Source organism: Chroicocephalus ridibundus, chromosome 8 (assembly GCF_963924245.1).
Source record: "Chroicocephalus ridibundus chromosome 8, bChrRid1.1, whole genome shotgun sequence".
Lineage (NCBI taxonomy): Eukaryota > Metazoa > Chordata > Aves > Charadriiformes > Laridae > Chroicocephalus > Chroicocephalus ridibundus.
Window position 1 is genome coordinate 20,691,053 of NC_086291.1, and position 13,907 is coordinate 20,704,959.

Here is a 13,907-nt window from a genome sequence, read left to right on the forward strand (position 1 = left end):
AGCTTTTATGTATAAATAAATCAGCAACTTGGAAGAAATACAACATAGTAATAGAAAAAAATGCATTAATTATTCCAAGCAGTCAAACAGGAAAGAGACAAAATGATTAATGAAAGAACAGATATATGATATGACATATCCTGACCAATATATGAGTTACACAGAGACTTACTTACACTGGATAGCTCCAAATGTGGCAATCAAAAACAGAGCTGTGGCATAAAAAATAAAAGGGAGCTCTTTCATTAAAACTTGCTGCTGAATTGAATGAAGGGCAAACAAGGTCTTACCTATGTGAGAATTAGACCCACCTTCTTAATAACAGCTAGGGTTGGTGTTCTTAAACATCAACCATCAGAGTACCCAAGTGCAATCAGCCTGAATGAGATCCCAAGAAATCAATAAAATTCTTGCCAGGCCCCTTAAAACTATTACAGAGCCCCAATGTGCTGCGGAGCAGCAGATTACAGGCTGGCTGTAATTGTTCCCTGGAACAACCCAAACGCAGTTCCTGGGCCTTAATGAATTCTGTACAGCATGAATAGGTCAGCAAAGAGCAGAAATATCTTTTCTCAACTCCTACATGTAGAAATGGTGTGCCCAACAGCTCTGCTCAGTTATTGGGGGCACTTGCCCTGTGCCAATGTATGACTAATGGGCAATGAAACAGAAATACATTTTTAATCCATTTGTCCATAAAAACTCAGGAAGTACTGCTCTGACTGCTGAGGCATCCACGTGGTTGGATAAAAACCACACAAGATTACAAAAAAAACCTTCTAGGTTTTTTTATAGCAATAAAAATAAAATAGGTGGGAAAGGACATAATCACGTTCCTTAAGTATGATCTTAATCTTTAAGCAAAAAGACATTTCAATTGCATCTTATTAGATACTGTTCGCACCAGTGGCTCATATTGAGTTATTATCTGAACAGTTTGTTAGGGTGCGGTGGCTTCCACAGATACCCGCTAGTGTGCAGCTGAAATGCTGGCAAGGCCCATAGGCTAGCTTGTGCAAATCAGACAGGACAAGTCTACATGTCCAGCACATACTCCTGGCAACTGGAAATTTATCCCACCAGTACTTCTGCTAGATTTCATGCATTCAAGTTTTAAAAGTTCTCCCTAACTTTAATCTCAGCAACCCAGCATGAAACCTCCATAATTTCCACAAAAGCCTTTCCTTCCAATCAGGATAATTTTTCTTCTTCTTTTCCTGAATACTTCCTCTTTTTTTCCAATTAAACTCAGCAGTCTTGGTTGAGTTCTCACTCTACATCATAAAATCCCTCTCTCTCAATTGATTGCAAACTTCAAATATTTGTCGACCACTGAGTTCTCCACCTCTTATGTTTACACGCATTATTTAGGCAGGACATATGGACACTGGAGAGTTACAGCTTCTTGAGCCTCTCCCCATAAATCACTCCTAAATTTCTGGTACATCTGCGCATGTTGCTGCACTTAGGGCTGTGCTTAAGGGCCAAATCTGTTCCTAAGAGAATTAAGAGATGTTGTAGTCAAAATTTCTCTCAAAACTAGCACAAGAGTAACAGAATCCTTGAAAAACAGGCTGGAAATGAATACTTATTCTGCTGTCTATCACAAATATCACTTTGTTTTGCACTTTCCTTGCACGGAGTACTGTGGCCTCCAGAACACCTTGCTATCCAAGTAAACAGCTTCCTTACATAAGAAGTTTAAAGGGACAATGATTCTTTCCGAAGATAGAAGCCCAAGTCTTTACATGTGCATGAGTAAGTACGTCTCTAACTAGTACCATAAACAAAATGGGAGCACATAAGTAAAAGCAGGTTTTCCTAATAATAGCTACCTGCAGATACAGAAGAGACATTTCTGATTGCAGAGGTGTTTCTAAGCCATCTGGATGTCTGTAGGATATAGCCTGCAACTCCATAACACTACATCTTGTATAATATCAAGCATTTTACCAGTGCTTAATGAATAAAAAGATGGTTAGAAGTACTACTTAGAAATACACAATATTGTTAATAAATGACTTCTCTCACTAGGTGTAGATTCTAGAGGAAGAATTTCATATCATCAGGTTCTCAGACTAGTAATTATAGCTTACATTTTGAAAGGCACAACCTTGCTTTCACAGATGCAATTTGCATCAAAATCTGCACTTACAAAATCAGGGACAAGAGTTTTGCACACATAAATTCATTGCTGACACATTTTCTAGAGCTTGAACTGTAGACAATTAGCTATCAATCACTACTGACCACGGCTTTACTCAGTGAGGACACACACAAAGGAGAAGGCTCTGCAACTAATACCAGTCCCACAAATACTACAGTGTCCTAAACATCCCCAAACTCCATGAGTTTCACCTGACAAAGAAAAATCTCTTTGGCAGTAAAAGCTGGTACAGAACTGAAGGTTGGAGGAAGGGGGGGTGGAGAGGGAGAGAGAGACTGATTTGCTCTCAATGAATATGAAAAAGCTGATCTCTGCCATTGAGGAAAATTCTTGCACCAGCAAGTGCTGACTGATTGCGATGAGGAATGCTTTATCACCAAGATCCAGACACCCTTTCATATGGTGATTATTATTCCTGTCATGACCCTCTGGTCATCAAGCCACAGTGTCTTCTGTCAGGAAACAACTATCCAATAAGGAATAATCTAGGAATAAGCCCGTAGCATAATATCTCCTACTTGCTTATACACACAGCGGGAGGAGGAAAATCTTCTTCCTATGAGTTATTACCTGCTCTAATCCACTTGGGAAAATAGCAGTATTTCCTTAATTTTGTGAAGCATGCAAACATATTTTTCACAAACCACAGCTACCTGTATAGCGCAGCCAAGAGCTGAAAGAAAATCTAAAAGCTCTCTTAGGTAGTAACAAATAGTCCAATGTCGCCATCAAATTCATGGCAGCACAGAAATTGTCAAATATTCCCATTAAAGCTTGATAAGGACAAGCAAAAGCTGAATTGCATGCCAGCCTGCCTCTACATTTAATTTCATATTGTCTTCTGTAAGGCTGAAGTCTGGCCTAATTCCTGATGCTATTCTTGGAGCAATGGCTCTGACAAACAGAGGTAACTCATATACAAAGCCCCAACAAACAGCACACACCGCCTAGCAACATTAGCTCTGTTTTAGTTCCCATACAATACAACAGTGCTAAGTTCTTCAGTATAGAGACTTCTTATATTAACACCACCATTGTCCACATTAATATCACCCAACTACAGATTTCTGTGGAACTCATTTAACCTTCCATGCATTATTTCTCTGGCTTTTCTAACTCAGCTGCTTGAGAAAGGAGCTGCCGCTCTGCAGTTGCCGACACGCGCACTGCGCTGAAAGCATCCAGGGGAGAAGGGCTGGGAACCCCTGCTCTGGGAGCAGATGTGAGAAGCCATGTCTGGCCACGCAGGCCAGTTCTTTTTGTGTCTTCTCTGTCCGTATTGCTTATGTAGATCACCTACCAGAAGGGCTGTTTTGAATGGTTTTATCCAACTAGCAAGCTAACCCTAAGTAACAAATACAACAATACATATACAACTGTACAGAATAAAAAATTAATGGTGTTAGAGAAGGATGATGCACAGAGACATTATGTGTGACACTGGGGAGGAAGTGGGGGTAAATGCGCATGGTTAATATGAAAAGATGTCAAAAAAAATGAAGCATAATAATAGTGCAATTTATCCTTGCTAAACGTACTGCGCTGTGCTATAATTAAATATGAAAACCTAAATTTATCTCTATGTTCGGCTGTCATTAACTTAACAGGGAGTGCACATGTTCTAATCTAATGGCTGATTTTTTTCTCCATGTGCAGCATATTAAAATGTATATTAGCCTCAAGGTGCATAAACACAAAATAATAGACCAAAGGTTTTGGCCTGTGGAGAAAAAAAATCCATGCTCAAAGGCCGTCAAGTAGCTGGTGATGCAGGGGAGACACTCACTTAGCCTCATTAAGCCAAAGCTCTCTTTTGCTTGTCTTTTGTTCTGCATGACAGCAGCCTCTTTGTTGTATAATAATTCATTCCAAGTTCGTTCCAAGCTACCGAAACTGGTGAACTGTGGCCATTTTAATGAGCAGTATTGGTGGTATGCATAATCTGCAAGCCACGTGGACCAGGCAATCACAGAGCACTGCAGCCAGCAAAATGAGATACTGTCGAAATCACAAATTTGTCAAGTTGTTTTTGGACAGGGTATTATAATAAGCAGTAAAATATGCATCTTATTACTCTGCATCTGCCAGTCAAAGATCACTGTAATGAATGCATGCTGCAGGGTATGACCAGGCCGTTTCCCTAAGTAAAACAAACTGCAGAGCACAAAAAAAGAATTATGTATTTTTGGCAGTGCCTGGATTTTTTTTTTCAAATCCTTTTGCATCAGGAGTTGGATTTTCCTGGCTTGATGTCTGCTGCCAGCAGTGAATGCACTAAAACCGCCACAGCCAAGGAGTTAACGTGAATACATTGTTTCTTAATAGCCACGTTTACCGGCTGTGAATATGAAACTTTAAACTCAGTGCTCGAAGCAAATTTAGCATACAGTACATATAAAACCCACAAAGATTAAACTACTTTAAATCCACTTTAATAATCCTAGTTCCTTTTGTTTTACCCATTTCTACTGCAAATGGCTTCACTGTTAGGGAAGATACATTTAATGTAACAACCTGCAGACTCCGTGAGAAACTGCACTGTAGATAATCACAACATAAACTTCCATAATAGACCAGTTAGGAAAGAAAAATAAAAGTGTTAGAGAGGTCCTTTTTTCTACAAATTGGTTGGGCCAGGGATTGCTCATAATTGCTTTTGGCTTGCAAACGCTGGGAGGTTCACCCATGGCAACAAACATGGTTATGTGCGATTTGCGCAGAGGGGTGCTCTGCTGGCGCTCCCCAAAACGCTACTGGTGATGCTCCACAGAGGGACCATCAGGGTCCCACCTGAAGCCACACCTGTGGAGACCTTTCATCACATCAGGGGAGAAGATGAAAGACTGAGAGGGGAAGCAGGAGGAAAGGACTTACTTCCGCATCTGCCTACAGATGCTGGTTCAGATGCGTTTTGGCAGAGCCTTATTTTCGGTCAGCCCAACAAGCCTATGTGGCAACAGTCCCTGAGTGTGCTGATGCACAGTTCCCATAATATCCTAAACCGAGAGGTTTCTTGATCAATATTGGCTTACACTTCAGAGGCTTTGCCTGGCTGAGAGCTGTATTTCAGGTGCATACCTCAGCTTATGGGAAAAAGGATCAAACAGCCTAAAATTAATTCCCCTTCCCCCCCCCTCCGACTCTTCTTCAGAACTGGTGATGGCAATATGGGAAAAAGTGTTCTTCGTCTTCCTCTTTATATGAGGAAAAACTTCTTTACGGCGGGGGTGACAGAGCACTGGAACAGGCTGCCCAGGGAGGTTGTGGAGTCCTCTTCCCTGGAGACTTGCAAGACCCGCCTGGATGCAGTCCTGAGTAATGTGCTCTGGGCAGTCCTGCTTTAGCAGGGGAGTTGGACTAGATGATCTCTAGAGGTCCCTTCCAACTCTGAAATTCCGTGATTCCATGATCAATGTTCATTTTTTCTTGCAATCTCTACACTACCATATGATGAGATGGTCCATATTTCTGGATATGGCCAGATATGTGCTGCCTTCTTGTCCTGCTTCTGGCAGGGGTAGGGTTAATTTTCACACGGAGCTGGGAGGGACACAGCCTGGACGATGGCTGACCCAAACTAGCCAAAAGGGTATTCCATACCATGTGGTGTCATGCTCAGTATATAGCAGGGGGAGCTGGCCGGGGGGCAGGAATCGCTGCTTGGGAGCGGGCTGGGCTTCGTGTTCCTGTCAGTGAGCGGCTGTACATGAATCGTGTTTGTATATTCCTTTAGCAGTATTGTTGTTGTTCTTCTTTTTCCTTTGCTGTTCTGTTAAATTGACTTTATCTCAACCCACAAGTTTTGCCTTTTTCTTCCAATTCTCCCCCCACCCTGCTGCTGGGGGTGGGGGGATGAGGGAATGGCTGAGTGGTTCTTGTTGCCCGCTGGGGCTAAACCATGACACTTCTTTATGCAGTGCTGAAAATAAGGGGACAGTTCTTCACCACAGTGGACACATTTGCCTCCCCAAACAAGGAGCACTTCAAAAAATGAAGGGTGAAACCCTCTCCTCAGTGAAGGTAGTCAGAGGTCTTGAAGAATCTGCAGGCAGTCAAGACTTGCTGCATGCATTGCAATAGCATTCTTGGATGGCTGAGAGTTCACATTTTATTTATTTATTTAATAGAAGAGCTAATTTAATAATTTATATGAAATCTTGATGGTATAGCAAGGTTTTTTTCTTTGCCATACAAAAAGCTACTTAGCTTTTACTGCAATCAAGTTAGAATTTAGCAGGTTTAGACTGTTCATAAGACTCGGTTTTTAGTACCCAGAGATACTTGAACGAAGTGTGTATTTTAGTTTAATTTTGAATTCCAGAATTTCAGAGAACAAAATCATCAGCTTGCTAAATTTAAGGTGATGAGAATTTTCACTGAAATTCATACACTGTGTACGTGCAGGATCATTCTCTCCCATCTCTCTGCTGGAAAAAACCCACCTTCCCATAAACGTGTTTTTATCAGATATGTTTTTAAGATTTTCAATACAGCACAACCTTAATAGTTGAGGAGAATCCACTATAAAACCCAGTTTGGTTTGGGTTTTGGATATTTCTGGAATCACGATGCTTAAATTATTACTTTTTCTTCTTTTTAATTTTTTAACCTTTAGACACGATCAAACAAACACAAAACTTCTGGTGCTGAAAGCAAGATATGAAACATTCATATATGTTTACCTCTTCCTATAAGCCCACACCTACCAACTGAATACACCGCCGTATTTTTAATGTTTAGTTACCTGCATGTATAGAGACCACTGTGTTGAGCATGATTTTTATAGCTGTCATTAGGTGGAAGTTTATACAGAAAAATACTATACCACTTCTTTGACCACCAGCTGACACCAGTGCATTTTTGGCACATAATCAGTTCATCTCTCTGGAGTAAGATCAGTGAGCAACTAATAAAAGAGTCCTGTAATAAACAGACAAGGTGAGACACTGACTACACACAGGAGATCAAATTGCACCTCTGGGGAATACTGTACCATACCCAGATACCTAGTGAGAACAGTTATCTTTATTGCTCCTGGTCATGTATCTTCCTGAGAAACTCAGGAACATTATTTTAAAACACAATTCTGTTAATTTTGGATTATAAGGATACCACCTGTGCTCTCCCTCTCTCTTATGCAGCCACCCTAATAACTTTGGGTTGTAAGAGCATGCTCTACATCTTAACTGTCTGCCTGATTGCATCATGCACTTGATCTCAGTCCTAAATTCATGCTGAGGTAAGTGTGCTTTTACAAAAGTTCTTCCTCAAGGGAGTCAGTGAGAAGCAGTGTGGTGTCATCATTACCTTGCCATTCTCTCATCTCAGTGTCGAGATTTGCAAGCTGAGATTATAGCTGAGACAAGCTGACAAGTTTTATTCCATGCATTTAATGGAAAGGTGATTCAGAGGTGATATTAATGACAGTCATCTGTGTCAAGGCTTCAAATGTCAGGTCCTCTCACAGAAAAAAAACACAACTAAATAAGCCATCAGAAAAGCAATGAGGAAGGAAGCCCAGAAGACTGGCTTTGTCCACCTTTCTGAGTCTGATGCAGCATCTATGTTAGGGCTGTCTTTGGAGCGGTTATGGGTAAGGTTACAGCCACAGGAAAGAATGAATAAAATTGGTGGAGCTATGGAAAACAGTATCACCCAGTGACTGGAAGCCACGACTGAGGTTAGCATTTCTAAGCGGGAATCTCATTGCTATTACAGGCAGTGTAGTACCACAGGTCACATCTTGGACAATGGCAAGAATTACTCCAGCAGCAACTGCTGTGTTAGCAAAAGGAAAAAACTAGCACTATTGAAAAAACGATCAGAAAATATCTACTAGCTGGCGCAAAGATGATAAATTTAGGGTCTATATATGAAAAAATACATTCTGCAATGGTGAAAAACATAAAAACAGCACTCAAGTTTCCCAAATATTTTCCAGTGCTATGATGCTTCTCATATGTTAATGGCTATAAATTATCAGATGAAAGTATTGCTTTCATTAATGCAGAAGCATGAACAGGTACTAATCAACATGATTTTCAGCTAAAAGTTGATATGTTTGCTATTATACTGCTTATTATATTACAATATTTAGCACAGTATTTTTAGTATTCTTTCTATTTAGGAAGGAAATTATTGTGATAAATGCAACAACTGACAGTGATAACTGTTCAGTTTGTCATTTATCTGGTGACTGCATGGCAAGGCAGCTTCAGTCTGATGTCAGGTGTACCGTTTAGAAGAAAGTATTTATCTTTTAGTTTACTCTGGTCATCCAATACGACAATATTTCATGACAAAACTCTCCTGTGTCACTCTCCTGTGGCAATACTCTGCACTCAGCATCCGTTTGATGCTGAAACCAGGAAAGAAAATAAATTATCAAAAGAATAGTGCACTCCTATCTAAAAATATGGACATTAACATTCAATATTGCACTGTGAATCACAATAGATACTGTTATGAACATACTTAGCTGGGAACAGGACCAGTCCTAACTCTGTAATATATTAAAAACTGTGAGAGGCTCGATGAACTTGCATACAATCATAAGGCATGTGGTTCTTGATGCTGTCGAAAACAATTCTTGTCCCTCAGTTCCTTCTTGTTAAATTGTCAAATGCCTGAACTTCTTATCCCTGTGATTCTATATGAAAATTAATAGGAATTTTGTAAAAAAGTGGATGATGATTCCTTTATATTTTTACATTTACTGTAACAAAAATACAACATCTCAAAATTATCATCTTCACTTTTTTTTTTTAATGCAGAAGTTCATCAGTATTTGCTGCTTAGTTTCTCATGGGGTCTTACTGAAGAAACTGCATTTCATCTCACAGTAATACCAAGACAAACTTGAACAACTCCTGATAAGTTTTTAAAATCGTAATGCAGGATTTTGGCTTTCAAATTTTGCTCCATGTATAACATCTATATTCCTAAACATTACTTTTCTCGATGAGAACATATACATCACATCAACAGGCTATCTTCTCTTTTCCAAATAGAGAGCAATGGCAAGTTTTTAGTGAATTTATTTTAGAAAGAGAAGCGTATGTTATGACTTGCTGCCAAGCAAGCTAGATATTTGTGTTTGAATCTAGATGAAACTACAGTACTTAACTAAATTTACTAGGCACAAGTACATGAAATCCAATATTGATAATAATTTATGAAGGTAAGAATACTGATTCCTATAATACTGCAAACTTAGTTTATGATAACATAATTAGTTACACTAATAACACTGCTTAGGCACAGTCTTGCTAATTATGATATTATAAATATTAATGATATCAAGCCTTTGTATTTGATTGCCCCTAGTAGGATCATTTATCATGGTATTTCTTTTACCCGTGCTGTATTATTTTTCTTCCTTTTGCCTTGAATGTTCATTCCTGGACTAACAGCCATCCTGAGCTTATGCCTAAAATATATCACTACCTTATCAATGATGCAGCCTGGTTAACTTTATATGTTATTATTTAGTAGCAATGATCCAGTGATATAATTCAGTGCTAAGGGCAATCAAATACACAATCAGTTATATTCTGTGTGCCTTGTTCCTTGTAGATGTCTAACAGAGCCAGCCAGACAAGATTACATAGGGCTTTGTTTTCATTCTTTTTCACGTGACCTGTTTCAAGTTAAGATTCCTTTGAATTATTAAATGCTTCCTTAAAGCATCTTTTCATGCTACCTTTTTAAAGTTAATTATTGATGTAGTGACAAGAGGAAAAGACTAAGAATTATATTTTTTTTTCTCATTCAGAAGGACATGAGAAACATCTTTGACAATGGTTGTCTGTTTAGTAAAATACAAAGGTAATACAAAGATAGAACACTGAATGCAACTTTAAAGAATTACAACAAATCTCTGTCATGTGAGTTGGAAATGCTGTTTATGTTTCTACAGGTGTTAAAGGAAGGAAGTTTAGATATAACCCTTTAAGCCTGGTTTAACTGCTTAACATAAGTAGATGAAAATGAAACTGCTTATATCTTGTTTTATTTTTAAGCAGCGTATTATCCAGAGCTTTAGGAATAGGATTGTCTTTTCTCCTGGAAGGTAATGTTATAATTTTCAGAGCTCCACAGAGAACAACAACAATATAGGAGTCTCTAATCTCCTGCTAAATCCAGCTCCAGTCATCAGCAAAGATAAGCAGAGATTTGGAGGCGTTTGACACTCCAAATCCTATTCTTTTGTAATTCTTTACTTTTTACAACATTTTCAACAGTGTTATATCAGATTTTTGGAAGGATAATCAATAGGCATGATGTATAACTGAAATCAGTCTTCAAAGTGATCCCCTCTAGTAACCAGAAACAAAAGCTCAGCCTCCCTGCTGTGCAGGTATTTTGCTTAGAGCAGTAGGCAGCGGGGCATCAGTAGGAAGCCAGTTACACCTCCCTGCTTCTCAGCATGGATCAGCCGGTGCCCTGGTGGAGGGGTGAGCAGGCGGCTGCGAACCCATTGCATCTGGCAAAAATCTCCAAAGATGCCTTTGTAGCAGGGAACTACTAGAGCAGAGAGGAAAGACACTCCAGAGGTTACGATTTCAGAGAGACCACAGTTTACATTCATATTCCACCACAGACTTTCTAGGTTTAAATGATTTTGCAGAATCTATTAAATTATTCAGCGTCGCTCTTCCTCACCTGGAACCTCCCTGCCTTGCAGAGCTTTTGGGAGTCAGCACACACGAAAGATCATGAGTTGCTCAGGTACGATGATTGAAGGGCCACACCTACCTGATCTAGTGTTCCAACTAAAAGCTGGTTTGTGCAAGTTTTCTCAGCTGGTCATGTCCAGTGCTAAGAGTTTTTCACGTCTCCAGAATGTTGCACCCTGGCTGGAACACTCAGGAACTTCTGGCACAACATTAATATCAATCTGAATCGAGTTGAGTTTCATTAAAACAAGCACTTCCAGAACTTGTTCCAATGTATTTGTTATTTTACATCCAACACTTTTTTTAAAGATGTGATGTTATGAATCAAGTTGAGAGATCATATTTATAGTAAAAATGTTATCCCATATAAAGTCATTTCAACTTTGCCTTCTTAAGCTGCCTTCAGATATTTGTTAATACCCAGAAGGAAAAAGACTTGGTGACTAATTATGACAGCAGCAGTGGTTAACCAAGCAGGTAGCAGAAACCGCGTGCAATGATTATGGAATTGCATTCAAAGCCAAGTTGATATACAGGAACGGCAATGAAACAACATACCTTTCCCATCAGATCAGCAATTCTAGGTACTGGTTTTCCTTTCTGATGGCGCATGGTTGCAGGACTCTGTCCATTCCAGTCTTCAAGTTCCTCAATGCTTTTCAAGTAAAGAAGAGCTCGCAGTCCAGTGCAGTAGTCATCAATAACAGTGAAATCTTGATTCTGGATTGCGCTGCACACCTAAGAAATGTCAGTTATCAGCAACATCCTGGCAGAGGAGCATATGGAATTAACAAGCTCTTCGGACTTACCGATTATCAGACAACCCTTCCTGCAAGTTCACCAGGAAAGAACTACAAGAATTCAGGATATTAATTGGCTGCTTAATCCTATGTCATGACACCACCACTGCAGTTCAGGAAAAAAAAGGACTCAGTAACACTAGTTATGCCTAGGTTTCCTAATGGCAGCTCTTAGACCAGACCTGAAGGCTGTTCAGAAGTAAGCCTGCAAGCCCAGCCCCAAGCGTGCCTTCCGGGGCGCTGATGCTGAGGATGCCAAGCGTACTGGCAAACCACCAGCTATGCTCAGACCTTTGCCTGCTGACAGACAGCGGTATTCCCCAGCTTGCTCTGTTCAGGAAGCACAGACATATTCGGTTAGGTCTCAGTCAAGAAAATCGCAGAACCACAGACTTGCTGAGGTTGCAAGGCATCTCTAGAGATTGTCTTGTCCAACCTCCCAGCTCAGAGAAGGGTCAACTAGAGGAGGCTACCCAAGACCGTATCCAGTCGGGGTTTGAATATCTCCAAAGACAGAGACTACACAAGCTCTCTGGGGAAGCTGGTCCAGTGTTCCATCTCCCTTGCAGCTTTTTCTTATATTTGAATGGAATTTCCTGTGTTCCAGTTTATGTCCATTGCCTCTTGTCCTTTCACTGGCTACCCCTGAGAAGAATCTGGCTCCAATGAAAGTGTCTCGGCGAACAGCCCCCATTAAGCTCACCTGCTAGTATGAGTGAGCATTGCCAGGCACAGAACAGAACGGTCCCCTTCCACTCATCACTATTTGCCATTTAGTGGTACTGGGAGGCCAGGCCACTTTATTTTAAATACTTTACAAACACAGACAGCAACATAGCTTTATAGATATATAAAGCAATGATCCCTAACCTGCAGAGCTTAACATGTAAAAGCAAAAATACTGACAGCAGAGAATAGTCTGACCATCTACACATATTCTTCTGGACCACTTTGTGGATATCAGCTCAGGTTTAAACCCACAGAGATCCCAACCAAACTGACAAGTGAATAAAAAATCCCCAACTCTTCTCTGAACACTTTCTCATTAGCTAAACTCTAATCATCCATCAGTGACGAGGTGCAGGGTTGGTTGAGTACCATTAATTGTCAGTCCCTGGAAATGCTCTGAAATTCCATAAGTGTCAGTCTTTTCAGCCTCTGATTCAGCTTTTACTCTAAAAGCTGAAAGGATTGCTCGTGATAATACCAACACTTACATATACACATAACGAACACAACAAATAGCCACCTATTTTAGAACATGAATGCGTGCACATGCACAAAGACATCCACACTCCTTGGACATGAAAACACACCTTGGATCATAATTGACATTGAAACTTAAAAAATACTGGAAATATATAATTGTTTTTCACATTTCAGAAATGATAATACAACTTACAATTCTGAGGACAGGTACACATCACATTGTAAAATACCATACACTACAGCTGTACAAGGAAAAAATAAGGGCAAACTATAAAATAAGCACAAGAACATTTTCTATGCAGCGCATTTACATTACACAAAATCTGTTTCTCTGGAGAAACAGCGTGGGCATTAATTAGGTCTGTTATGCCTTCCATAGACTTCAAGACCTTTTTTTTCCTCAGCAATTATAGAGAACATCATAATAATTTCCTGTACAGGTTATTTAACTGCAAAACTCAACGGATGCTTATTTAAACCTTTTTGTTCACCAAGGAATTCTCTATTTTTTTAGTGCATGGGTAACACTTTTATTAGCTATTCTTAAAAATACTAAAACTGCAAAAAAATACAGTTAAAAGCCATGTCATGTCACTTGAAACAAATTCAAGCACTGTTGTCAAAATCCTGAAATATTTTGACAGGATGTATACACATGAGATACACTGGAGGATACCTGTAATAACCTTATAAATAAAGAGGCTTTTACTGTTTTCCATTTTGCGGTGCAGTGTTATGAACTGCAATAATATAAAAATGTGCAGAAGATGATATCACACTAAGAGCTAACATTTGACTCCTGTGAGTCTGTGTACAGGGCACTTTTTGCCTTCCCTGGAAAGCCAGGTAGGCTCCAGAACCAAAGGCTTTTTTTGAAGAAAAATGTAAATCTCTGGACTAAAGAAAAATGTTATCCAAAAAGGAGAGACTTAGAAACAGAATTAGCAAGTAGTTTCAGAAGATCCTCTATAGGCTCCTCCTTCTGTAGGAGCCTTACGACCATGGTGGCCAACAGTGCAGATAATTAACCAAAGCCGTGCCTTTCACTGATTT

The 13,907-nt window shown here is 39.7% G+C and overlaps 1 protein-coding gene across 3 annotated transcripts in view; it reads right to left on the reverse strand.

Annotated features, from left to right (window-relative positions):
• The window catches only part of DPYD (dihydropyrimidine dehydrogenase), a 365,350-nt gene that overhangs the window by 40,439 nt on the left and 311,004 nt on the right, over nucleotides 1–13,907 (reverse strand). For all 3 annotated transcript variants that reach the window (XM_063344207.1, XM_063344208.1, XM_063344206.1), the window contains one exon: nucleotides 11,404–11,583. In XM_063344207.1, the coding sequence (XP_063200277.1) occupies nucleotides 11,404–11,583 (180 nt within the window). The remainder of the gene's footprint in view (nucleotides 1–11,403; nucleotides 11,584–13,907) is intronic.